Genomic DNA, 27986 nt, shown 5'->3' on the forward strand with positions numbered 1-27986 from the left:
TTTAAGCGAATTGAGTATTTTAACAGCAATTGTGTGGACAATAAAATAAAATAAAATAAAATAAAATAAAATAAAATAAAATAAAATAAAATAATAAAATAAAATAAAATAAAATAAAATAAAATAAAATAAAATAAAATAAAATAAAATAAAATAAATAATAATAATAAAATAGGTATACTTTCCCCCAATCTTAGCTATTCTTTTTGGAAAAGTAAGCATTTGATCGTAATAAAATCTTTAAAGATCCGGCTAGGAAAAAACACACACACACATTAAAATATATATATATAATATAGGTATATTGCTATCCAACAGACGTGAAAGCTCGCAACAATCCTACAGTTGTTTAAGAAAAAAAAAAAGAGAGAGAGAAAAAAAAAAAAAAAAAGTAGAAGACGACTGTCTAATTTATATGCAGGTTTCAGTAAAATAGACCAAACTCATGATCTTGAGTGTGAAGAGCACGGTCTTTAAGGTGATGAATAGCACTGAAAGACCTGTTGGCCCCTTCGGAGGTAGTTAACCGAGCTGACTGCTTCTTGAGATTTGACACTTTTAAATGCCGTGTTTAGCAAGGCAAAAATGGATTGAATTTGTAAAGTCTTAGTCCTTTTTCTCCAGACATACATTATTCCACTAAATCTTGTCATTTAAAAAAAAATATTATTATTTAGCTTTACTTTATTTTTTGTTTTGATTCCAAACCCTGTAGGTGACATCGAAGAGAAAAGAGAGCAGTGAAGATGCCGATGCTGAATTCAAATAAGTATGCCCCATCCCCTGCAAGGCGAAAGGTGGGAGGCAGCAGCCTCCCATGAGAATGGTTACAATAGCAGGTTAAAAGTTCTTTTTTTTAAGGGCCCCCGGGAATTGACATGTATATAAGCAACGTGTAATGCTTCTGGATAATGCTGAATTGCCAGCCGAGGAAGGGACAAGGGATGTTGTCTTGCTCTCCAGGAGAGGCAGACAACTGCTTCTTTTTGGACTTTGCAAGTTAAACTTCACAGGAGTTTCTAATCTCTATAATAGTTTCCCTTTGGTCTTCAACTATTTATGAGGTTGACCCTTTGATTACTCTTGCACGTAGAAATCTTTGAAAATATGACTTGAAAAATTGACAAATACAGACCTGCATAGTCCAGATCTATTGATCCTCAGTACCAATACAGTAACACTATGAAGTGGAATAGCTCAGCAAAAGCAAATACTACAATATATTCCCAATGCAGCTCCTTCAGAGGACTTGCACCTTCAGCTGGGCACCTCTCTCATTGTTACAGAAGGGTCTTGGAAATGCAAAAAAATAAAGGAATGCAAAATACCAACTCAACACAGAGACTGAAAGGGGTAAGAACCATAGGGGCCCAAGGGACACAAGGCTGTAATCATCAGTACAACAAGAGAGACTGCCATCTGCTATTGCTGTAAAGTCGTCAGCTAACCCTCCTTCTAGACTGGGCTGGGAAATAAACTGGTGAAGTTGAGTACCTAGTTTTAGTCACAGCATTTCTTGAAAAGAAGCTCTAGTGTACTCAGTATTTTTTCAGTGAAAATAGCATCCAAATAAGAAATAAATCTTCATCTTAAATTACATTAGACATTCTTAAGTTCTATAGTGTACTAGAATATCCAGTATTGCTTGATTTGTCGAAGGGACATTTTCGATAGACATTATGCATATGCACAGGAATACCTATGTGTACACAAATGCACAAATGTGTGCATATACATACACACATGAATACAAAACAAAAAAATCACTTATACTCTGTTAAGAATGGTAGATATGTTTGGAAAATATGAATACACTGTAGAGGACAGGGTTATTGATAAAATATATAGTTATAAAAACAAAAGTAAATAGGAATCATAGAATCCAAAATACATCACTTTGATTTTAACCCACCTAGTATAACTTTATTATTACATACAAGATTCATACCTTGTGTCGTGAGTACTATGGATTTTTTTTTTCATATGACAATAACTAAAAGCACAAACCTGTATATACACGACATGCATCATCTTTGGTTATTGGTATACATCATAGAGAGATGTAATTTGTTCTAAACACGTATAGTTCTGCTGTTAGCAGGGTGTGTCCTAAAGACATAGACTAAAGAAATAGTAAAGATTAAAAAAAAAAAAAAAAGATTATTGTTTTGTTACTGCTGTCAGAAACATAAGTGATCCATCTACCAGATAAATACAATTAAAACAACGGCAACAAAAGTCACTGAGCAAAAAGTTCCAGGAATTTTTGTGGAAGTTTTAAATGCTACCAGTCACTTCAGTTTCTCTTCTCTTTTGAATTTCTCCAAAATTAAATGATTTTTTATTATTTGAAAGAACAACTGCTCTCCTTTAACCTTTCCATAGAACCTTTTTGTCATAATAACATTCCAGCCCAAACAGCTCCCGTGGGATGAAATCAATCAAAGCCATAAAAGAGGAATGTTTTTGTCATGCCAGGTCCTACTGCTCATGGCTTACAGTTACAGAACTGACAGCAGCAGAACTGGATTGCACAGAACATCTGAAGACATCTGGCCAGTTACTCTTAAGTTATTCCTACCAAAATCAACATACTTTTCAATTTGGATATTGCACAATTAAAACAAAACATACAGGGAAAAAAAAAAAAAAAAAAAAAAAAAAAAAAAAGCTATGTTAGCATTGTGATTGTGGTGTGACAGCAGGATAAAAACACAAAACCAATTTAAAAGCCCTTAAGTCCAGGCAGCCTTTCCCACACTGACTTAAGCTCAGAGTCTCCTTCCTCAAATCTCCAAAATACTTGGCTGACAGCACCCTTGGGTAAGGGTCTGGGGAACAGGTAAAGAACTCATATCCCTGGGTAAATAACGTGCTGCCAGCCTGCGTCCTCCCCCCCTCCATCCCCCCACCCCACACTGTTCACTGATGGGTGCCTGAGTGGGAAGCAGCCACACTACAGACTTTGGCGGCTGGGGGGAGGTTTGTGAATTCCCCATTGGTTGTTCCTTGGGGTTTTCATGGCCCTGGAAAAAAAAAATCCACTTTTCATTAAAAGAGTCGTTTGAGGATGTTGTTGAAACTGATACTGCAGAAAGAGATGTTCCTGCGTGCTGCCTTCCTGCACTGTAATGGCTCTTGCATTAGGGACGGGAGGCGGGGGAGCTGCTGTTGTCCATTTACTTTGGTAAAGATTGCTATTGAATGAAACCTTTTTAATGGGGTGCTTATGATCCCACTCCGCTAAGAGCTCAGGGCCTGTGGCAGAGTAGTCTTTCTCTCCACCTTGACAGCTATTAAGGGATCAATACAGGTAATCCCTCAGCTGGCGGTCAGCCCGGCCAGCTGGGGGGCTGCCCTGGCCACCACGGTGGCCGCTTTGAGAGCCTGCGGGTCACTTGTGGGAAAGTGAAACCTCCCTGGGGAGTGTGTGAACCCCAGCAGCCTGCCACCACATCCTCATCCCTACCACCACACCACACCAGTGCTCTCCAAACCACAGCCACTGCTTGCTGCAGCACTGGGCGGGGCTCCAATGACTTCACTCAGACTAAGCCAAAGGATGAGTCTGAAACTTCCTGTCTAGGGAGCAGGGTCTCCACAGCATGATTTCACCCGCTACTTGCAACTGAAATTCTATCAAGGATCAAGGCGTCTCCTACAGGCTCTGCTCAAGTTCCTGAAGCCAAAGGAGGAAAAATTAGATCATCTCACTGCAACTTTATAAGTTACTAGTACCACAGTTGGTATGACCATGTGGTATTTTCATGCTAAGGCACGCAGCAGTGATCTTCACCAAATTGCTTGGCTAGCCAGAGGTTAGCCCTATGAACTGAAGCTGGGTTTTGCACTGCTGATATGCAGCCAGGCTGGGCTTCCAGGCAGCCACTACAGCACAAGCTGCCTGGTGCAGTGAGTGGCTGGGACTGAGGCTGTAGGACAGGCAGAAGTGCCCTGGTACTCTCCTACAGTGCTGTCCAGTACTTCTAGGTGCCAACACATTGAATAGATTGGCTTTTCAGAAAAGGCATTAACTTACAGAGGTCTGTCCTTTCTAAAGCTTTAGTCAAACACCCTGAAAACACAGACATAAGTATTTCACATGGGGTTAAAAAAGAAGGAAAGCAGAGAGCAAAGCCTGACACCCTACAGTATGTGCATTTAGAGACACTGTAAAGGTATACATGTATGTAGGTATAGGGAGAGAGGAAAAAAAAGTGACAGTGATTGTGTCCATAAGTGTAAACCAGATCCCAGCACACCCTGTGGTGGCACATGTGAGGCTGGGGACCCTAGAATCATGGAATGGCGTGGGTTGGAAGGGACCCTAAAGACTACCCAGTTCCAAACCCCTGCCACGGGCAGGGACACCTCCCACCAGACCAGGTTGCCCAAAGCCCCATCCAGCCTGGCCTTGAACACCTCCAGGGATGGGACATCCACAGCTTCTCTGGGCAGCCTGTGCCAGTGCCTCACCACCCTCTGAGTGAAGATTTTCTTCCTTATATCTACTCTAAATCTTCCCTCTTTTAGTTTAAAACCATTCCCCCTTGTTCTATCTCCACACCCCGTGACACAGAATCCCCCCACAGCTTTTGTGTAGGCCCCTTTTAGGCACTGTAGACACTTCTTTAGGTACTCCGAGACACCTCTTCCTGGAGGATAGAGCTGCCAGTCAGAGCTTCCCTAATGAATGATCTCCCTCATTTAATGGACTAACTGCTATTTGCTTCTGCCATTCTTGTCAATGCACTGAGCTGCTGACTGCTCCTCGCCTGCCCTGGGTGGGTAACCACCTCCCTCTTCCCAGCTCCCTTGGAGGAGCAGCAGGAGAGGGGCAGGGGGATGGGGCTGAGGTGTTTGAACACTGGGGAGGTGCTGGGGGCAGCAGATGTCACTGGACAGGCCTTTGTTCCTTTGCACTTGCCAGCCTGAGCTGTGGGACCACCTTTTTGTTTTGGTCCCACCATTGTCATTCACCGGGCAGCTTTTCAGGAGTTATCCTCACACACGCTCATCTCTCTCCCACCAGCCCAACAAAATAGGCGAGATTGCCCTCATCCCCTGGTTTCTATTTAGAACACTTTCTGTTTAACATTTAAAAGACCCCGAAAGTTAATGCAAAGCACTTAGAACCAGCTTGTGTCTGATTCACCCCAATGACTCACTTGCTGCTCCCCTTGGTGAGACCATTTTTAATCATAGCCAAGAGAAAGAGGAGGCAGGGTGCAGTATCAGACACAGCTCCTGCTCTCCTTTGCCTTGGCTCAGGGTGTGCTCCCTTCTTCAAACCAACCCTGTGCAAGCAGCTGTGTGCTGCATCCATCCTGGGCAGCTGCCAGGCAAAAAGCACGCTGTGCACAGGCATACACACATCCCCTCCTTCCTGCCTCCTCTTTCTTGTGCAAGGGTATATATAAATATCTGAAATCCTGCCTGAGCCAGCCAAGGCTGTTCATTCACCAGGCTGCTGGCAGCGTTACTACCGAAGGTGCAATTAAATGTTTCTATCGCTGAAATCCCTGGGGAGGAAAACACCAGCTCATGGGATGCCAACTGGATGCATGTACAGAGGCATCCCCTAATCTAAATCTGATCTCTTAAACCCTGTCTGGCAAGAACATAAGTGTGTTTGCACTGACAGTCACTGCGTTTTCCTTGCAGAATACACCTTCGATCCCCCTGTTTGATGTTTCCCCACAGGGCTGTGAAGAGTGCTGAACAAGTGCAACCCTGCTATCCCCAGCCCCGTGCCACATGAGGGGAGCAGCAGACACAGCTGGGGCTCTCTATTCAGACCAGGATGATGTGGGGCAGTTAAATGCTTTTTTTTTTTTTTTTTTTTTTTTTTCTGGTGCTCCATCTAGATTCGTCATGTCACTTCCAAGTGGGAGTGATGGGAGTGAACTCGGTCCAAAAGTGAATGGCCTCAGTGCTTATCAGCTATGAGGGCACTTATGGCCTGATCCATCAAGCCACTGGCTGTGTTTGGCTCCTTAAGCAGTCAGCTGCTACCCAGCAGGGAGGACTGTTAATTCCCAGTGAGAGGCAGTTTGATGCAGTAATGACTTACAAATAACATGGGAAACACCCTTTATCCATTTGTTAGTACCTCAAATATACAACTCTAATGCACTAAGCAGAAAACAGTTTGCACCCCATTCATGTATACCATAGCCTCAAATGATTCCATGATTCTGTGAAATAATTTATTTTCATCCTTTCTGTGAATCTCAATGTAATGGCCTCAATAATTAGAATAAAACATTTACACATACAAGTTTAATGTGCAAGACAACCAGTACCCTCAGCCACAAGTACAAGTGAAACCTTTCACATGCTCCTTTACAGACATCTCATAACACAATACTGTAGAAGAGTGCTAATATTTTAGGACGAGATATCTGGGGCTTCTTTATGCAGAAGAAAATGCACACAGCTAAACGCACTACAGAAGATGCACCACTTCGGTAAATAACCCTCATTCACAAGAAACAACAAAATTACCTATATGTGAAGCTAACTGCATGTCATGGCATTCCTAACCCATTCCTAGTCATAACTTGCCTCATTACAAGCAAGCTGATGATTAAGCAGTCGATGATTTCACCAAATCCAGGATTATTTATGGGTCTGAACCAGCAACAGCTTCACACACAGAATTCACTTTTCTGTTGGCTGGGGTTCTGTATGCATGGGAAAAAACACCTCCTTGTGGGCAGGCAGCTGTAATTAAGATTCAGGTCCCCCAGCTATACTTGCTGCTTATTCATATGTTGCCTAGTGCTGGGTCTTGATATTTCGCTTACAAGTAAGTGGTTCTCTGTATTTTTTTTTCATATTTACACCATGAAAATAGTGAGGACAAAGAAACTTGACAAAAAAACTTTACAATAAACCATGTAAAAATTAGTGCAAATCAATATATATATATCTATAGATACAGTATCTGCAAGATATAATTAAATGTGCAAGTAACATTTTTCCAGTTCTATACTGTATTTAAGGAGATATTAAAGTAGTTAGGCACAAAATACATTTTTATCTTCTGTACTTATGCTCCACGGCCTCGTTAATCCTAGCTGATTTAGGATATTAAAAGAGAACTTTATCATCCCAATGACATCAAACCATCTGCATTAATGAATCAGCTCCAGCAAGGGCTTCTATTACTCCTCCTGGATGCAACAAAACACTCCCACTCACAAAGGAGCCCCTCACAGATGCAGACCCCTGCCCATCACACTAGTCATGCAGTGACAGACAGAGGCCCCTGCACCAGTCCTGACACTCCCTACGCATGCTGGTTCATCAGCACAGACCTTCATGTGAGCTTTCACATTGCCATGGAAAGACATGTGGTTAAAGATTCTTAAAGATTAAGGAAACGTTTCACCAAAATTGGAGTCTAATCACCTAAGATTTTACACTGAAATTATTTCTTTTATCTATTGTAATATGTACCAAGATTGCTTCATCTGGGTCAGTTTGTTGGTATGAAAGGACAGGATGCCTAACTTGGAATAACAATTCCAAGACTCCAAGTCAGTGTAAAAGAAAACCAGTTTTAGGCTGGTTAAAGGTTCAGGCTAAATATTTATCCATAGCTAAATGAGTAGTTTTTAAATAGAAAGCAAATGTCATTTTCATAAACAAAGACTTCCCTTTTATGAAAAAGAAATCAATAGAAAGCCCACACAAATCACTTCTAACCTGCTTGCATATTGCCTTGTCAGTGAGAAAAAAGGAGGGTGAAGCCTTTCAGCCTTCTCACAAAGGATAAGACAATCCCATGGTCTGGAGAAGGAATTTCACATGCAGAGAGCTTTTGGAGTTTAGAAGTCCTGGGACTGTCCATCAGACATATCGTGCCTTAAATTTAAGATGAGGGGAAAGTTTTCCTAGTTCCCAAGTGGAGGTACCACAGAGTTGGTTTAAAAACCTTTGTGCCTTGAGACTTGGACAGAAGAGCCCATGGATGGGATCATGTTTACACCCAGCCTGTGCTGAGCCTAGCACAAAGTCTCTCTGAGACTGCTGGAGTGCTACTGACCCACCTAGGAGCTCACTGGTGCTTGGGAACAGCTTCAGGTTTGGTCTTCCCCATATCACTGCTGCAGCCAGGACAGGCTGAGGAAGAGTTGGTGTCACTGTCCTGGAGTGGTATCACTACCCCCAGAGCAATGTCACTGTCCTAGAGTTCCCTGTGGTCAGCTCACCTGGCCCTGTGGCCAAACAGATCTAAATATCCCTGCGCTGCTCCCACCACATTTGCATTTAATTAGGGAGTCATTAAGGACCTTCCACAATATGGGGAAATGTTTATGTGCTGAAACAAAACAAATTGGCTAAAATGACTTTGGTAAACACACTTGCTAAAAAAATCCCCTAAACAAGCTTTGGCATGGACAGCAGCAGGCAGTCCATAGATTGGTGCATTAGAGGTATGGTAACATCCATCACAGTGATATTCACACACGAAAGGCTTGTGGGGGGTGACATTCACTCCTGGCTGTGAAAATGAGAGTGCAGGAAGAGAGGAAGGGGAGAAAGGGTTAGTGCATGTCGGAGTTCACCCTGGCTGAAATAAGCCAGTGCCCTGTGTTTAGAAAGGAGCTTGGGACCCACACTGCGAGGGTAAATGTCAGTCACCTCCTGAGGTGTGCACACACCCAACACACATGCACATACACAAATACACACACGAAGCTGGTCCAGGACCCGTCCACCTTTGACTAATGAGCAGCGTGACTCTTCATGTGGAAGTGGTAATCCTCCTGCTCGGGGAAGTGCTGGCCGCACAGTGAGCAAGTACAGCCCTTGTCCCTGCTGTGCGTGCGCCGCATGTGGCTGTCGTGGGCAGCGTGCGAGGCAAAGGCTTTGCCGCAGTGCTTGCACTTGAAGGGCTTCTCTCCAGAGTGCTGGCGGATGTGTGTGCGCAGGATGCTGGAGGCTGTGAATGCCTGAAACACAGTAGGGTGGGGTAGGAAAGCGGGAGAAGTTTTGAGGGCTCTATTTTCTCATACCTACTTCACATTTTCAGGTAACGAGGAGCCCGTCAGAAGCACTGCAAAGCCTGAAAAGAAGTCCTCAGATAGCTGACATCATGAAAAAGAAAAAGAAAAAGAAAAAGAAAAAGAAAAAGAAAAAGAAAACGAAAATGAAAACGAAAACGAAAACGAAAACGAAAAAGAAAACGAAAAAGAAAAAGAAAAAGAAAAAGAAAAAGAAAAAGAAAAAGAAAAAGAAAAAGAAAAAGAAAAAGAAAAAGAAAAAGAAAAAGAAAAAAAGAAAAAGAAGCTCCCAGCAGCAAGGAACAAGTAACAGCTATCACATCCAGCTATACAGATATGGTTGAGTCCATGGAGTTAGATGAAGTTCAGAGAAAGATTTCTCACCACAGACACCAGTAAATATCTTCTACGTGTTGAAGGATGAGAAGTCAAGTCAATACTGTCCTAATTAGCTTTGCAGTTCCTTTGTGCAGGGAAAAGATAATGCATTTTTCCCTTTAGTGTTTATTTTCAAAGTTAAACCCTTTCATGTTCACTTATACTGACTTAGAATTCAGCTGCCAGAATTCACATGTGATCCAGAATCCATTTTCTTGTGCTTTCGTCTCCAGCCCATTTTTTCCCTCTCATTTGACTTTATCCCCCCCAAAAATTTCTGCATTTGGGGAGAAAATCCAATCCCTAAGACTTTAGCAGATATATGTTGCAAAATAATCAAAGTAATCTTTTCTTTTTTTTTCTTTCTTTCCCCCTCCACCCCCAATAGAGGCATTTTCAAGCCCTTTACTCTTTGCAGACCACACAAAATCACTGGCTGTTACTCCTGCTACTACCAGCAACATGAGAAAAAAATGCTACGCTGTAAGCTGAAATGCTGTGCACTGGTGTTGTAGGCAGGTAGGTAAAGCTGTCACTCATAGAGCCTCTTTAGTGCCATTATGTGGTTGAACCATCACAAATTTTCACAATAAAGAGCAACACATCTCAGGTACCACATGTCCCAGAGGGATCTGGTCACACAGCAACCTGTAAAACTCTCCCAACTGTTCCTGTGATCAGATCATTAAAGGATGATACTTCATCCTAAACTTTGCCTAGGACAGTTCAGGATGTCTAGGATTTTTTTTTTAATCAATTAAAAAAAAAAAAAAAAAGAAAAGAAAGAAAAGAAACTTCTAAGGCTCCTTACTATAAGACACTTCAGCTATGTGTTAGTGTTGCCATAAACAAGCCATTTCTGTCTACAAAATCAGTAGCACCTTGCTACACACTTAAGAGTATTTCTGCATAGCATCGACACCAGGGCAGCACATAGCCCCCAGAGCCATCCCATCAAACATCCAAAAGCAGTATGCATGTCTACTGTCTGCTCAGGATCACCTGAATCATCCCTGGTGTGAGCAGAAGCAGCTCAGCAAATTTTTAATCAAACCCATATGGCTTTGCTCACTTCCTTTTTGAAATGAAGCCTCCGTACCCTGCTGCAGTACTGTTTCCATAAATTGCCCTGTTACTTCAAGGTAAGCACGCACAAAGTCATATCGTGAAGATCCAGCTCTTGGGCCAAACCTGCCATCCACACTGCAGAAGCAATGTCAGTAAGATCAAAAACTAACTGATGAAAAAGGGTAACAGTTTACCAGCTGAGTGCCTAGGATGGAAACTGAAATTCTCTTAAGCATTCCTAGACTTTAACCTTGCAGCAGCTCTCCAAGCAGGGAATTAACAAATTCTGCATCAGATGGAAAAGCAGAAGCACAGAGACCTGATCCTGTTTCTTCAGTCCCAGCCATTTGCATGAATTAAAAACATTTTTGTATAAAGAACATGATTCCAGAATTGGGACTTTCATAGAATCATTTTAGTTGGAAAAGACCTGTAAGAGGATCAAGTCCATCCATCAATCTAGCACTACCAAGTCCACTGCTAAATCATGTCCCTTAGTGCCATGCCTGCAAGCCTCTTAAAATACCTCCAGGAGTGGTGACCACCAGTTCCCTGGGCAGCCTGTCCCAATGCCTAACCACTCATTCCATTAAGAAATTCTTCCTGATGTCCAATCAAGCCTCCCGTGGTGCACCTGGAGACCATTTCCATCTGACACAACCCTCTCACTTCATCCCTTCCTCTCACCACAACTCACAACTGCGCCTAAATATGCACCCCCTCATGTGAATATCAACCGAAAGAGAAGGCATTTCCTGACTTCTTAGATAGAAAAAGATGATGAAACATGACAAGAGACACCACCCGGCGTGCTGCTGGGCACAGCAGAGGACAGGCAGAGGGACAGGCTGGGACCCAGGGTGAACTGGGGAGTTGCCTGACCTTGTTGCAGTAGACGCATTTGTAGGGGCGCTCCCCGGAGTGAACCCTCATGTGCTTGTTCAGGCTGGAGGACTGAGAGAAGCTCTTCCCGCACACTGAGCACTGAAAAAGAAATGAGAAAATTAAAAGGAAGCACACAACAGCACAGCTGTAAGGAACTGTTAGCTATGGGGGATATGTCTGTATATTTTGCTATGTATATTTACATACAAGCTTATCAGTAATTTAAGGATCAAATCTGAAATGTAGTCAAAATTAACGTATTTTTAAGAAGGATTCTTTTAAAGAGGGGAAATCATGCAAAATTTCAAAGCTTTTCTTCTGTATGTCATTAAAAGTGCTCCATCAAAAATCGTCTTACTTCAGAACATTAACATACTACACATCAGTAATTAAAACCCCAAAATGTCTGTAATGTTCCCATTTATCTTAAAAATGTAATTAAATCTTCAGTTGCGCTTTTTTTTTTTTTTTTAACTCAACAAATAAGATAGACAAACTACTTCCCAGCAGATGCTTTAAGGGGGCTCCTTAGAATAATCGTTGAGGAATGGCAGGTCAGTGGCAGCACTTAGCCTCCAGCCTGATCTTTCAGAAGTGCCTCTCCTTAGAGCAGTAAAACAAACAGCACTTCTGATGGGACGAGCTGCTGCTGCCTCTGTCGGGTACTGCCAGGAGCAGAATAAAGCCCAATTCTGAGGACGCTGAAGCCAACTGAGAAACTTACATGGACTCTTGAATTTGAATGAAACCATTGAAAGCAGTTGAATTTGTATGAAACCATAAATAATTTCCTCTTAAAATTGTTTTGAAAGACATAATCATTCTTAATGGCCAGTCTTAAAGGAATTTTTTAACTGACAGTTTCAATCCATGCTTTTCAAGTTGCTCGGTTCCCATTTAAATGCAATATCTATTCAGAACAAGTTTATCTTCCTGCTGTTCTAAAATAGTTCTTTCCTATGGGAAAGGAAAAAAATATATGGTATTTCAAATCACATTTTTTATAATCATTATACCTAAAATTGAATAGAAACATATTTTAAACCTGCTACTAAATTAATACCATATTCTGACATTGCTAGTTTATTATTTAATATTGCTAGTTTAGTTGTAAAGACTTTTCCTGAAAAATTCACTTTATTCCAAGATGTTCTATAAAATAGGTATTTGGAAGATTTTCAAGACTAATTTAACTGTGCCATTTCAAGCACTGTGACTTGCCCTTCCCAAGCCTCTAGGAAAGCCTAGTTTTCCCTTCCCAGTGCTCCTGGAGGAAACCAGTGCTACAGAGAGTTGTATGGAGGGGCTGAGGCAAGTATCTCAGTACTGACTTGCTGTCAATTGAAAATCTGTTCCACGGTGAGCGCGAAACTTTTAACTCCTGCTGTGTCCAACAGCCTCTGTCCTTCATAGGCAGAACTGCCAAGAGTGGGGGAAAAGCAGCATCTTACCTCGGCCAAAAAAGCTCCTTAATTATTCACCCCAGCAGAGCTGGGAGCTGCAGACAGCCGGGAGCAGGCTCACCTTGTGAGGTCTGTGCTTCTCGTGAACGTGGAGAATATGGATCCTCAGCCTGTCCCTTTTTTCAAAGGATCGGCTACAAAGGTGGCAAGGAAATTTCCTGTCCCCCTGGTCCACACAGCGGGTGTACTTGAGGTGCTTGTCCCGGTAGTACTTGTAGGCGAAGACCTTCCCGCACCGCTCGCACTTGAAGCTCTCCCCGGCGTCTGAAGGGAGAGTGCCAGCGCCTCGTTACACCGCAGCAAAGGGGATGAATTTCTAATCTGCTGCCTTTTCAGAGCTGGTGCCCGACTGACAACTGAAAGCGCCCAGAAGGGTAATACTGCCAGAACGCTTTTAACATTATAATTAACAAAATGCAAGTTGCATCTCAAGCAAACTCAACGCTACCCTTGCCCACCTATTTCCTTTCTAACGGAAGGGAGCAAACAAGAGCCCCGAGCCCTGTGAAATGATTTTGTTTACCTACTGACTTCAGCAAAGACACGACTTCATCCTTGTCTCCCTAAGCAGAGAGAAGATTATACGGAAAAGCAATGCAGATTCCTGCACGTAAACAGCTGCCTCCGCGGGGAAACATTGCCAGGTGCTTAGCGATACTGTCCACCGTCCCATTGCGCTTCCCATCCCCAAAAGAATAATAAATCTGCCCACCTTCTCTGTCGGTTTCAAAATGCTATCAAACAGAACCGTGTTTATTTGGTTTTCTTTTGTATTTTGAATTGTTCTTAATCAATGAATTTAGAAACAATGCAGGAAAAATTTCAATCGTTTAACGCATCATTTTCTGCTTTTAATTAAAGGTAGCAAAGTAACTTAAACCTTAAAAAAAGCAAACAAAAACAAACCAAAAAACAGGGATCTATCAGCTATCAGGACCAGGAACCTTTAGAAAACAGCTATAGAAATGTCCATGCCCTTTTCCATGCCAATGTGCCAAACGTCTCTCCCTTTCTTTGCTGCACCCACCATCCTCCCACCTGCTCCAGCTTTGCTGCATTTGCACAAATCTTTTTTCAAACCCAAATTTTGCTTAGAAGAGCGTCACACTTTCTGCACATTGCAAGGACATTTCTCCCCGAGTAAGTACATTTGGTATTTCTTGGTATCATATTGGTATTTCTACAAGCAATAGCAGCATTATCGGATCGGAACGACTTCACCCCGCCATTTACCAGGAGTGTTAATCGCGTGGAAATGTCATCAAGTTAAGAGTGCACAATCGTAGGATTAAAACAGGACCCAAACAGGAGTAGCCGAAAGAGACCCTGTCCTCCAAAAATACTGTCCCCCTCAAAAGCAGGGCTGCTGGGGCACCAAGGGAAGCTCAGCCCCTTGCTCTTTGCCGCTCCCCAAAAAGCACCAGATGTTTTACAATCGCCACATACACACTTTTTGCTCCCAGGGGAAACAAACCGTGAGCAAGCTGCCGGGGCAGAAAGGGATGCCTGCCTGCCTTTTGCTCCGAGCGGGCAGCAGCAGTGGGTGTAAAGCCCCAGGCTCGCTGGTGCTGGGGAAGCTGCTGTTTTGGGATGCTGGAGGCTGCGAGGGACCAGCCCTGCCGCCCCACAGCATCCCCGGGTCGGGGGCTTGCCCCACCAGCACGGGGCTGGGGAGGTGTTCAGAGCAAGAGGCAGGTGAAAAACAAACCAAAAGAAAACAACAACAACAACAAAGGAGATGTCAGAGGTCCTTTACCTCCCCTAACAGGGGTCCGATGGTGGCCAGACACGGTTCATCGGAATAAAGGGCTGTGCCCCTTGAGGGGCTGCTCCCGGCTCACCTTCGGGGTGCGGCGGGGGTCTCATCCCCTCCGGCATGCCCTTCAGGCTGATGGGGATGCCCAGGAACTGCACGTAGCAGTCTCCGTACCACACCAGGAGCTCCTCCTTGGGAGAGATTTCCTTGCAGCTCTCGTAGAAGATCTGCCCCTGGCACTGGATCGCCGTCAAGTTCTGCTCCTCGGGGAACCTGGCGCAGTTCACCAGGGACATCCAGTTGCCAGAGGCGCCCTTGCCGTCTATGAAGTGGCTCAGCTGCCCGTACTCGAAGATCTGCAGGGCAGAGAAGAAGCGGATCAGCTGCCAAGGGGCGTCCCGCTTGCTCCGACCCCGCCACCCAGCCAGGGCCGAGGCTCTGGGCGGAGGGGGAGCCCCCCAACCCTCCCCGGCTCTACCTCCCACATCAGCGAGTTGTCGTCGTAGGTCTTGATCTCGGTGGTGTTGACCACTTTGCCTTGGAAAGGGCCGAAGCGAACTCCTTTGGGGATGGGGTCCGTGCAGAAGACTCCGAGGTGGGCGAGGTCCCCGTAGGCCACCCTCAGCACCGCCAACCCTGCGGGGGGGGGACGGGACGGGACAGGCCGGGCTGAGAAGGGCTGAGCCGCGGCTCAGCGAGGGGCTCGGGGGGGGGGGGCTTCCCCTACCTTCGGGCAGCTGCAGCGAGTCCCTGTCGGGCGGCGGCGGGGCCGACGAGGAGTGGGCAGCACCTGCGGAGAGCAGAGGGACCCCTTCTTCTTCAGCGGCTGCCACCCGACCCCCGTCCCTTCCCCACCGAGGGGACGGGCGGTCCCTGCCGCCCAAGGGGGTCACCCTTACCCGGGCTGCCGGGGGGCACCCTGAGCCCCGAGATGGCGTGCAGGCTGCCGGCCAGCTGGCTGCTGCGGAGCGCCCCGTACAGCACGGCATTCAGCTCCTCCTCGGTGAAGCAGTAGCTGCGGCTCTGCCCCGCCGCCTCGCCGCCCCCCGGCGGCCGGGCTGCCCGCCGAGGGGTGCCCGGCCCCGAGGGGGACCCCTCCGAAGGGACAGAGGGGACAGAAGGGGGCGGAGGTTTGGCGTAGGGGGGTAGGGAAAGGCCGGGGATGGGCTCGCAGGGCAGCGCGGCCGGCTGGCTGAGGAAAGCGGGAATGCTGAAGGGGGGTAAGGGCGGCGAGGAGGGGAGCAGCCTGCCCAGCGGCTTGAGGGGCTCCAAAAAGTCGGGGGTGGCCTCGAAGTACTGCGCTGGGGGCAGAAAAGGCGGGTAGTAGGTGGCCAGCCCGGCGGGGCTCATCCCCAGCGGGTCTCCGGCCGTCGTGGGGCCCGGCTCGCCGGCCAGGGACAGCGCCATGCCGGAGGGGCTGCGGCTGCCGGGGTGGGGTGGGTTCAGGGGGAGCCCCCTGGGTGCTGCGGGGCAGGGCCGGGAGCGGGATGGAGGCGAGGGAGCCGCCGCCCGGCGCCGTCGGGGCGAGGGGGCTGGCGGCCGCCGGCCCCCCGCGGCTATATGGGCTCGGGCAGGGGAGGGAGGGCGGGTGGGTGGGGGGCGGCCCGCCCCGGGGGTCGCGGAGCCCCGGGGGTGGGCGGGGGAGGCTGCCCCGACGGGCGCCCCCAACCCGGGGAGGAGCCGCCGCTGCTACGGGCGGGGGCGCAAGGGGCGGAGGGGGGGACCCCCGGGCTGCCAGGCCCTCCTCTGCCCTCAGCCCCCCCGAGCTAGAGCCGTCGGACACGGTGGGGACGATGCTGACCTTGGTGCAGCCCAAAAAAGCACCCTCGGTCCACTCCCTGCCCTGCAACCCCAGCGGCGTGGAGGAGTGGGGTTTGGTATGGGAGGTCAGGAAACACCTCCGAAAACGGGTCCCCTCCCTCCCCGGGAAGGTCCTCACCACGTCCAGCCTGGGGGATGCTGCGTGGGCAGGCGTGGGGTGTGCTGCAGAACCCGGGGGGGGGCTTGCAGCCACGGGTCTGGCTCAGAGCAAAGCAGCACGTTTAAATGACGTTTGAGTGGTTACAGTGTGCAAAAATAAATAAATAAATAAATTACTTAATAAAAACACCCCATAACTATGCATTCCCGTGTAAAACACTGCCTTCATCCCAAAGAAGGGATAGATCAGGAATCACCTGAAGCAGCCACTGACACAGAGACCGTGGCAGTCACTGACTGTGCTAGCAGAAGGTGAAGCCATCCTCTAATTCCTAATTTCTTGTCTGGGTGAAATGTTCTGAAATAGAGTTTGAGAAAGAATAACCAACTGCCCAGGGGAATGAGGGCATCCAGAGAACAGGATCGTGGGCACTGTAGTTCCTACCTACCAAAAACAACGATTCCTACCTACCAAAACTGTTGGTTTTGAAGCGCCCCTTAATTTTTCCCTTAGCACATAAGCACTAAGCAAGCAAACACAACCACACAGCCCAGCTGAGGAGACCCAGCACTGCTCCATCCAGCTCCCAAGTCCCTTTCCGCAGTCAGCCCAGCCCAGCTTTGTCCCTGAACATGAGCCTGAACACTGCTGTGCTTTGCATTAAATGCATGGGGCTAATTCTCCCACCTACAACCACATTCCCCATCCTAACTTTCCATTTTGCAAGACAAAAGTAACCAAATACACCAGGGGCCGCCAATACGCATGCTAGGCTTAGGGAGGAGGTAAGAATGCAGCCTCCTGAAGCTTACTTGAGATAGTCTCTCAGCCTGATTTTTTTGTTGTCCATCTTTTCTACTTTCTCTCTGTTGTTCCAGAGCTCTATTTGTAAGGCAGAACTGATGCTGTGTTGCTTTAGGATGTAGTTTTGGGCAGGCAATTTATCCTGTTTTTATTGATGCAGAAGCAGTGGTATAAAAGAAGTGCCATAGTTAATCACGTTTACAGGATGAAGCCTGCGAGCTCTGATGGCAGAGAAAAAGTTTGATTTCCCTTAGAAACAAAGTGCTGCCAGGTATTCTGGACTCCCCCGCCTCCCTTGTACCCAGATGTCACAGCATGGGAAGAAAATGGGCTTGGATGGGATGAAGGGGGTTTGCTTGCATCAAAGATTCATAGAAATAAAGACAAACAAAATGTGAGAACTTTAAATTCTCATTATCTGTTTAACTTTTTTTTTTTTTTTTTCCCCCAATTTCTGCTCTTGTAGACCTGCCCAGAGAGAAATTAAAATATTTCTTTTTGTAGACACAGAGCATAGAAGGGAAGGGTTTGCACCAACGTTAGGGCTATTTTGCAGTTAATTGCTGGTGACTTCCATTCCCAAAGAGGGTAAATGCACTACCGTGAGGCTGGGGCATACTGTGTCCTGCTGGCAACAGCTCCCATGGCTGCTGGCCCTTAGCACCTGGCTCAGAGACACCTCACGGGTGTTCCCCATGCCAGAGCCACCCACCCAGAGCCTGCAGCTCCCTCCTGCCTCCTTCATTCACCCACGCATCAGAGTCAACAGCAGTGACCTGCAACCCATGTGTGTCTGCGGTGTCTTTTTGGCTACTAAAGTGCTGCACAGGTTTTCATTTGGGACTGGTGTAGTCCAGAAAGTATTATCAGTAGGCTTTCTGCCTCCCTCTGCTTAAAGATGTGAGAGGTATTCCTTTTCCATGCTGATGCAGGGATGTGTAGTAAAGACAAGTACCAAGGGACAGCCCTGCAGGCTTGCCTGCACAGCACTCAGCATAAGTGGCCTAATACAGAAGTGATTTCCTGGGACTGATCAAGAATTCTTTATAAAAAATGGCATCCCCAGCACTCTCATTCCCCTCTCTGCTCCCCAGACAAGTACACAAGCTCTTTTGCACAAGTCCAAGTAAGTGCAGGGTGCTGCACTTGGCTCAGGGTAATCCCAGACATGAGCACAGACTGGGAGAAGAAATCATTGAGAGCAGCCCTGCAGAGAAGGACTTGGGGGTTCTGGTGCACAAAAGGCTTAATGTGAGCCAGCAGTGTGTGCCTGCAGCCCAGAAGGCCAACTGCGTCCTGGGCTGCATCAACAGAGGGGAGGCCAGCAGGGTGAGGGAGGTGACTGTCCCCCTCTGCTCTGCTCTTGTGAGGCCCCATCTGGAGTGCTGCATCCAGGTCTGGGGCCCCCAGCACAGGAAGGATGTGGGGCTGTTAGAGTGGGTCCAGAGGAGGACTATAAAGATGATCAGAAGGCTGTAACACCTCTCCTGTGAAGAAAGGCTGAGAGAGCTGGGGATGTTCAGCCTGGAGAAGAGAAGGCTCTGGGAGAATTCATTATGGCCTTTCAATACTTAAAGAGAGGGACTCTTTATTCGAGTAGATAATGATAGGACAAGGGGGAATGGTTTTAAGCTACAAGAAAATAGATTTAGATTAGACATTAGGAAGAAATTACTCACTCAGAGAGTGGTGAGGCACTGGCACAAGTTACCCAGGGAAGCTGTGGATGCCCCATCCCTGGAGGTGTTCAAGGCCAGGCTAGATGGGGCTTTGGGCAACCTGGTCTGGTGGGAGGTTTTCCTGCCCATGGCAAAGGGGTTGAAATAATTAGATGATATTTAAGGTCCCTTGTAACCCAAGCCATTCTGTGATTCTATGATTCCACTGCTTGGACTCCCACTCTACTTCTGTTTTACTCCAGCCTTGAGGTGCAGTGCCTCCCACACAGGTTACACTTGCAAGCAGACCCCCAACCTTCCAAATGCCACAGCATCCCAGAAGCCACCCACCTGCAGTTCTGCAGCAGCCCCTAGTGCCCAGCTTGGTACCAGTGGGCTCCCTGTGCCCCAGTGCTTACAGCAACAACCACTGCAGCGTGAAAGTGGCTTGGTGCCATATCACCTATTTCTTATCTCACCTACTCTCCTGCTTCACTGGGCTACGTGCCAGAAAGAACACCTTGTGTCACCTGTGATTTAGACCACTAGCAATGCTAGCTATGGCTTCCTGCAGGTGGAAAAGGCTGCTCATTTCTTCTCCTGGAGGCAAAGAGGCAAGAGAGGGATACTGCAGGGATGTGTTTATCATGATGCCTTCTGATGTGGAATAACGGGAACTGCAATTTAGATCAGGTCAGAGCAGCAGTAGCGTATCACTATAGTTACAGGAGAGGACACAGAGCAGCAAAGTGACAGCCTCTGCTGATGTGAACTGCAAAGTGCATGCAGGGTTTGCATACACTTGGTGATGCTACACCAAAGACAGCTAGCAGGGTGTGAGTTGTAGGTACCTGCTACATGCAGGTGGCCAAGCAGCCACTTGAGGCCAGTCTGAATTCTGCTTTCTGCAGCACAAGAACTAATTTACCTTTGGGGTTTCACCATGGCTATTGCTTCAGGAGACCGGGTGAGGCTGCAGACAAGATGCCCTGGACAGATCAAGACTTTGGACAGTGTTTCTTGACTTCCACATTTGAGACCTTCTGCCTCACCATTAATTTTTAATTCAAGGATGTGGCAGAAGGACCCTAGCTGCCTGACTGAACACAGATCACAGCTATTCCTTCATCCACTCTTGCCCCTTGTGTTTTTACTTGATGATGATTTTGACATGTTTTAGTAATTCTTTACTGGCTTCAGTAACTGAGCAGTAACTAATTTATCATAGCAAGCCTCCTGATCTCTTCACTGTGTCCCTTCTCTAACTCCAATTCTACATTCTATAAAGCAAATTCTACATTTGCTTTACTTCACTGACAGTTATTCTTTCAATTCCAGTTTCTAATTTCTTAAAGCTTAGTTTTAAACAGCACAAAAGCAATTTTACTATTACATAGACAACTACCTTAATTATTAAGAAAATAATAACCCTTTTTAGCATTGTTTTAAAATATTTCTAAACCACCCTCCAATGTTTGTTAATCAACCCCACCAATTATTTTTTTTATTTTGTTTTCCCTCCAGCTACCTTATATAAACTGTGTAGTTGGTTTTATATTTGATTTACATTTTTCTCTGTCCATGTAGTTGCATTACAGCTCAATTCCCTATAAATTGAGACCCACAAGTTGGTGGTTGTTGAAAGGGTATCCTAATGATATGAAGATTCACGAACTAGAGCAGTACTTTACTTGCAGGCTTCTATCTATTGCACCTTAATCCCTGACCAATAAATAAATAAATAAATAAAATGAGCTTCCTTCTGGTCAAGCTATAGAACTATCTAATTAATTAAAAATGTATGTAAGTTATAGAAATCCTAAAGTAAAGTGCTTTAACTTTCCATCTCCAGTATTAGCTGCATCTTCAGATATAGCAGCATTTTAATGATGCAGTCTCTAGCTTGGTGACTTCTCTAAAGCCCTTGCCCTCATCCCACTCCAAAATAATGCTAAGAACAGACAAACATCTGAAAAATACACACAGAAGAAAAATTTAGAGCAAGTCGATTCTGTTGTATACTTTCAATCATCCCTCTGTTGCTTTTACAGGTCACTGAATGGCCAGATGATGAAAGCAGGTTACTGTTACTCTTTTTGCTGTGCACCCCAAGCCATTTTTTTCCTGTAATTTGCAGGGAGCTGAGTAAATTACTTCAGCCAGGTTCACTGCAGGTACTCCCTGCCTCCTGGGTAATTATATGCAGTGATGAAATAAACTTTAGCCTGAAACTAAGGGAGAGGTTTTTTGAGCAATGGTAGTGTCCCTGCTTCTTCTTTACTGCCTTCTCAGGATATTGCCCATGGAGAAATCCACAGACCCTGAGTAACCAACCCTACTCTCAGTTAGGGGCTTTCTCTATTCCAGTTGATTGACCTCACCTTCTTCATCTTTAAATATCTCAGTCAGTGGTGGTTGGGTCACTAATCTGAAGCATGTTCTGTATGAAGTTATGGTTTGGTTATAAACTCATAACACTAGCAAAGAACCAGTCGTCCATCACGTATAGTCTATGTACATATAATTTCAGGAATACTCACAACTTGACTAACTCCTGCTGGCTACAAAACCTCGAAGCTGTTAGGAGTGGTCACTTCCTCTACCAGCTCTGGCCCAGGACCCCTCCTGCCCAGCCACTGGAGCCCAACGCCATGCCATGTGGTCTCTGTCCTGGTGGAGGGATGCTGGTGCAGCTCAGTGCACAAAACATACAGCACTCACACTCATTCCACAGACACTCCGTATTTCAGTCATACTCCAATGTACAATTGCAAGGTTTCAGGCAGAAGGCAAGATAGTCTGTTTCAGTCACTGCCAAGTGTTTTTGTAACCTTCTCTTAAGATGGTTTACTTGACCTTTCCATTTTTTTTCTTGCAACTCTCTAAAAATTCTGGTTTGGAATTCCATTTTTCTTTTGAAGACCTGTTCATATAAAACAAAAAATACATCCCACTGAAATTGGGGTGCCCTATCTCCTCTGAATTCAGAGGCATTCCTGAAGTATTTCGGTTCATAGAGATTAAAGGTACTTTTTTTTAGAGTGAATTGTTTAGAAGGACCATTTTTTTTTTTTTGGTCCAGAAATTTCAATTATTTAAATACTTTGAGATTTTACAGTACTGCATCTATATATAATACTCTGCAGTTCCCTTTGAGGGTTGGGCAACTTCCTTTGATTTCACAGTGCCCATTTTTATTCCTTCATGGGCAACAAAGACAAGTCTAAGGGAGTCTACATCACTGGGATCCTCAGTGAGGGAGTACGAACCTAAGGTGTATTCATGACAAAGGGACAAGACTTATTCTCCTCAAAGTAATCGACTATTTTTTTTTTCCCCACTCCCAAGGTGACTACCCATAACCAGAAAACAAAGGGAAGGAGAGAAGACACATGAAGGATCATGAGCAGTCCATCATGCTGGTTGAGGCTGTAGTCATTAACATTGACAAAGGAGCTAAAAGAGGAGACTCACATGGGAATCAAAGAGAGGAAACATGGGGTCAGGAATACCAAGAGCTCACACTACCGTTGCCCTTGGCAGTGGGCAGCTGACAGATGCTCCGACAGTCTGTCCCAAGGACCACCATTCATACAGGTTCATTCATACCATAATTCCAACCCTGACCTTTCCCTGTCCTAGCTCTACCATAACGACTTTATCAAATTGTGATCACTCTTCCCTCTTTTAGCCAGCAGTTGGTCTCTGGACTGACTTTTATCAGAAGCTGGTATCCAGCAGTCCACACACACCACAGGATCCTGCAGACAGCCCTTGGACAAAGCTCCAGTAGGACTTCAAATTGTCCCATACCTTTCTGAGCAGCACCAAGGGGATTTGGTAGGGAGTAGCCTGTGGTCCTGCCACGTAGAGCAGGATGAGATGCAAGAATCATACAGTTCACCTAGATAAGGAAAAGCAATGTCACTTCTCTTTTGTTGTTATACCAGGATAGAGTAATTTATGAGGTTCTTGTTAGCTCACTATACATTTAATCTGATGCCAGGAATTGTAGCCATAAGTTTCGTCAAAATCCTCATTTCTTTTTAATGTTAATAAATTATAAGGGTTAAATCATGCCTATCTTTGCAAAGGCAAAGTTCTAATAGGAAACATTTTTCCTCTTCCTATTCACAAGTGTTTTCTCTAGCACTTGTTTCTAATTTTACTTTGGGAAGAAACATCTTCTTTCCTTAGTGTGTCAGAATGTTTGTCATGTCCAAAGATCACCATCATTTTGCTGAAGCCAAGACAAGAGAATTGCGGGATAGGCCATTATTTTGGTAGAATGGTGAAAGGATGACAGTATTTGGAGGTCTTGAAAATAAAAAAAAAAATAGTTTCTACATTTTTTAATGTAAGTAGCTTGTCTCGGTAATTTCCTACAGAACAGCAGATAACTTCTGTAAACAGCCATTCCTATAGCTGCTTTTATACTTTTTAAAACAACCAAACATACGTTTCCAACTGTCTTAAATTAACCATGTGGCAGAACAAGGGGAACTAGCTCTTACCAACACTCAGTCCTGCTTTGTGTCATTCAAGATTAGCCTTGGCTGAAACCATCATGAAAGACACCCACTTAGTGCTGTGATATAAAAAAAAGTACTCATCATGAACTGTTTTCACATTAAGCTACAGGATAAACATTTTCAACAAATATAGAACTATTAAAAAAGGTTTCTGACTTACAACTAGTTGGAATATATAACATTAAATAGAGAAAGCTTCCTGTCTTTCTAAAAACAGCAGATTCATCCATCTTCTAGTACTTCTGCATTACTTCCTACACACTTATATGAATAAAAGAAGACACAACAGAAACACGTTGAAATCTCTAAAGCCATGTAAAACCCGAAGGCATTAAAATTTATTAAATGATGCAATAACAACAGAATTCTTTATTTACAATAGCATTATTTAACATCAAATAAGCAAATAGCATCAGCAAAGCAATATTAACTTGCATAAATGTATTTAAAATTTCTCTGAATATATCTACCTTTGCATAAACTGCTCACACTAGAAATACAAACATCAATGCAGGTGAACAAAGTGATGTTCAGAGTCAACTCCATTTTGAAAATAAATCACAACCTGAAACACTGTAAGCTTTCTCCTGAAGAACCATAGTTTATATATTGCTTAATTTTACCCTTGTATAATCTTTTCATATACACACATCTCAGATGCAACTTCATGATGAACTGTACAAATAAAACCCACAAATGACATAAAGGGAAAAATTAAATGACAGTAAATGTTTGAAGAAACGTGTCCATCATCTCTACTGAACAACATAAAGATTAAGTGATGATGCACTTATTCCAAAATTGTACACAATTCACTATACAAATATAATACATCAGACAGCTATGTAGGAATATACAAGACTTAAAAACAGATCTAAGGCATTATGCTAGATTTTAGCATTTTGAGGTTCTTGCACATAGCTTTTACCTGTAGTAAGAAACTTAAAAGATTTTGTTTTAGTCTACAAAGAAACACCAGGGAGAAAATTCTAATTAAAATCAAAGCCACTACAGTAAATTTTCTTTTGTGCAGAGAATGCTTTTGCTCTTAGGCAGCATACTACCATACAAATACTAGAAAACTTTTAAATTCACACCAACAATTAATGGCTTAAGTTGCATTTCAAAACTGATTGTGTATCTTTGGGTTCTGCAAGTGGAGCTGTGCCACCCATTTCATCTGTTAAGCCCATATGAATTTCATTTTTTAAACAAAGATTAAAAAATGTATTGTATAAACTGCAAAAACATTGCTTTTAATTAATACAGGCCCAAAAGGATACCGGTGTGGGACAATATTTTAAAGATTGAGTACAAATTAATTCATTGTAGCAAAACAGCTCACTTCACTTTTTCAACTTACCACATTACATGAACACTTAACCAGGTCATATGACCATGTATATATGCTTATTTTTCACATTATGCGCCTTTCACATTTAGTAATGTAAATCGAACACTGATTACTTGTTCTGTTAAACATAATCCGAGTACTTTCTCCGACAAATTTACTGTATACAGGATGAAAAATACTGATAATGAAGGGAATTGATTTGGCTTTTTGTTTCTATAGTGATCAATATGATCAGAAGATTCCTTCACTCACATTTCTTTTTCATTAGTCAGACGACAACTGAAGTCACAATGAACCTAAACTGAGCCAAAGTGATAGGTACAATCTCCTTTCTTCCAAAATGGCAATGGATGATGGAATATCATAATCACTGTGGATGATAAGGGTTTGCAGGTCTGTCATGAACCAGGACAAATTTAGACTTGTCCACTGTGAAAAAGAATAATCTATTTGAAGAGGTTATGGTCAAGAACAGAAAAAGGAAATTATACAAACAGAATTATTCTAAAACTCATTTACAATTTGCGTTGCATGAAGTTAATTCCTTCAAATTTATACATTTCTTATATAAATATTTTTTTTTGTCAGATATATAAGTTTAATGCAAATGTCATTGTAATAATGAGGCTGTGGAGCCCTGGGCTGATAGCTTTTTGTTGTTGTTTTCCATCAGCACATAAAAGGATGGCTCAGCTGACTAAACAGTCTTTCCAAGTTCAATAGCAAAACAGTGATCGCTGAGAAGTGTTGTTTCCCCAGAATCGTGGCTCTGCCCTCTTTAGAAACCAACAGCACTGGACATTTCCTTGACTTTCATCAAGGAAATAGATGCCTTTCATAGAAACAACTTATTTCATACCACCTTTATAATATTTGCCCCAGCCTTAATATAGAATAATTGGTATTTTCACTCCCACCTGAAAAACAAAACAAATTAAATGGCAACAGAACAAACCTTACACTCCCCAAAGGCATGGCTGATGAGACATTATAAAATGCATTGCATTTTACATGACATCAAAAAATTTGTGTTCAGGTTAGAAAGTTTCTGAATTAGGGGTTAGAGGAAAGAAAACAGAGGTCAAAAACATCAATTTCTTAATATTTCAAGTCCTCAGAAACTGATGTCTACTTAGTAAAAGATTATTCCAACCACAGTGGGCAAGAAAAAAAACGCACCCTAACAGTGGCCTGCTTAGTAACAGTTAGTTTTTCTAAGACTTGTTACGAAAGAATATAAACATACAAAAATCAAGAATTGGTTCCTACAGTGGCTGCATATAATATATGTTAGATAAATGACATTATGAGCAGAATCACAAGGTTTAGAAAATGAGAAGTCTCAAGCCTACAAATTAGGTCTAATCAAGGCATTGTGATTCTTTACAAAACACTTTTCCAGGAGACACACACGGCTAAGAAGATATCTAATTTAATACTGAAGTACCTCATTTGGAATCAACTTCACAACATGTATATCTCACAAAAATTATACAAGTAAAACACTTAAGTTTTCAACTTAAATTATTGCTTGTTTACATATAAACTGGATTTTATGTACCTTACAAAACATCCTTATAGTCCACACTGCTTTAAAATAATCAGAAACACACGATAGTGGTGAAGTCTGTAGTGATATCTGCTATTGGTATTACATGAATCGTTATTCTCCCAGCTAAGGGGATGGGAACCAGCAATTATCATGCCTTAAAGCAGGTATCTTTAGCTCTTTGATATTATGCACCAATTCTGCCACTACCATAATCAGTACATGCATTATCATTGAACATTGCTGTTCAGCAACTGTAACTTGATGTCCAGATTGCTGGAAACACACCTAGGGAAGTAAAGGGGTAACGAGTTTTTTTATTCTGTTAGAACAGAGGAAGATGACAGAAGGAGAGTCAGATAAAAAACAGGATTAACTGACTGTTAGGAATTAAATTAAATAAGAACGTAACAAACTTGATTTTTTTTTTTCTGGATTCATGACTTTGCATTATAAATGTTACCAAAAGAAAAACAAAAAACAAAACCACCTACCAAAGCACCCCTTATAAACAGGGAAACTATCCTCTCAGGGGATAGTTCTCATCTCTTTTACAACGTTAATCCCATTCAAAATTGGTCTGTGTAGTTTTCTACATCGGTTCATCTTCTCTGACTTGCCGGAGTGGAACGGGCTCGTTAGAGGTCTACGTGTACCAGACGCCGCTTCTAAACCCTCCTCACGCATACTTGTCGCCCCAAAATGCAGGCCTTAGTCTAAAACACCAGTTTTCAGACGGAAATGAATCCTTTGCACCAGACTGAGTAGTAAGCCAGGGAAAACAAAGCCAAAAACTAGAACTAAACAGAAACAGAACAAGAGCATGGTTGTTTTTTTTTTCTTTTCTTTTTTTTCCTTAAATACATACATTTAAATACATTCAATCTGACATGGTTTATGAAAATTGCCTGTCAACATTTACTTCGCAGGAGAGATCTAAGTTGCACTAAGGTGAATGCAGTGAACAGACTGAGCGAGTGTCTGTACGCTAGCTTCAGACTGTCGAAGAAGAAAGAGGCTGCTCCTCCGGCGACGACCGCCCAAGGCCCCACGGCGAGGCAGGGCTGCGGCCCACCGGCAGTGGGGAGCCAAGAAGATGGCGGCTTCGCTGGGTCACGACAAACAGATGCAGCTCTTCCAACCGGGAAGGGGTCAGGGCCGTACGCCCGGTCAGCTGAAGAAAGGAGCAACCACAGCGCCCTCAGGGTCAGCAATATTTCTGCCAAAAAGGGAGAGTGGAGAAAGATGAGTGAGTTCTTCCTTCCTGGTTAGTGAAGAAACACGTGAAGGAGAGCTGGGTGCTGCTCTGCAGCACACAACCTCCCTCCACAACGTGCAGGACAGGCTGCAACATGGACAATTTTCTTCACCATTTCTTAATTTATTTCTTTCAAATTTTTGCAGATACAGTAGCAACTCAGGGCCATCTACCACTTATAGACTCTAGGCAAAGGCACAGCAATATGGTTTTAGAGAAGTCTCATACCTGGTGTGTCTACAAAATTTCTCTGTGTTACTGCTGTACACTCTCAAAGGAAACAACTGTCTTGCTTCACTTTCCCCTCCAAAAAAACATAGTAAAAAAAGGGAATAAGGAAGTTTAA

General features: G+C 44.1%; 2 protein-coding genes across 5 annotated transcripts in view; both read right to left on the reverse strand.

The window, feature by feature from the left end:
* Positions 1 to 6184: 6184 nt before the first annotated feature.
* On the reverse strand, positions 6185 to 16319 carry PRDM14 (PR/SET domain 14). 2 transcript variants are annotated; one of them, XM_068672054.1, is made up of 7 exons: positions 15464 to 16299; positions 15292 to 15354; positions 15043 to 15200; positions 14650 to 14920; positions 12870 to 13072; positions 11343 to 11444; positions 6185 to 8963 (listed from the first exon to the last, which is right to left on the reverse strand). In XM_068672054.1, the coding sequence occupies exons 1-7, from the start codon at positions 15969 to 15971 to the stop codon at positions 8736 to 8738; spliced, it is 1533 nt and encodes a 510-aa protein (XP_068528155.1). In that variant the 5' UTR covers positions 15972 to 16299; the 3' UTR covers positions 6185 to 8735. The 2 variants fall into 2 exon arrangements, 1 of the variants encoding a protein (XP_068528155.1); XR_011093036.1 differs by having other exon boundaries at positions 8928 to 8963; positions 12797 to 13072; positions 15464 to 16319.
* Positions 16320 to 23775: 7456 nt separating this feature from the next.
* Positions 23776 to 27986, reverse strand: part of NCOA2 (nuclear receptor coactivator 2) — a 197165-nt gene continuing 192954 nt past the window's right edge. For all 3 annotated transcript variants that reach the window (XM_068672055.1, XM_068672056.1, XM_068672057.1), the window contains one exon: positions 23776 to 27601. In XM_068672055.1, coding sequence (XP_068528156.1) covers positions 27590 to 27601 — 12 coding nt within the window. In that variant the 3' untranslated portion in view covers positions 23776 to 27589. The remainder of the gene's footprint in view (positions 27602 to 27986) is intronic.

This window comes from Anas acuta, chromosome 2, assembly GCF_963932015.1.
Source record: "Anas acuta chromosome 2, bAnaAcu1.1, whole genome shotgun sequence".
Classification (NCBI taxonomy): domain Eukaryota; kingdom Metazoa; phylum Chordata; class Aves; order Anseriformes; family Anatidae; genus Anas; species Anas acuta.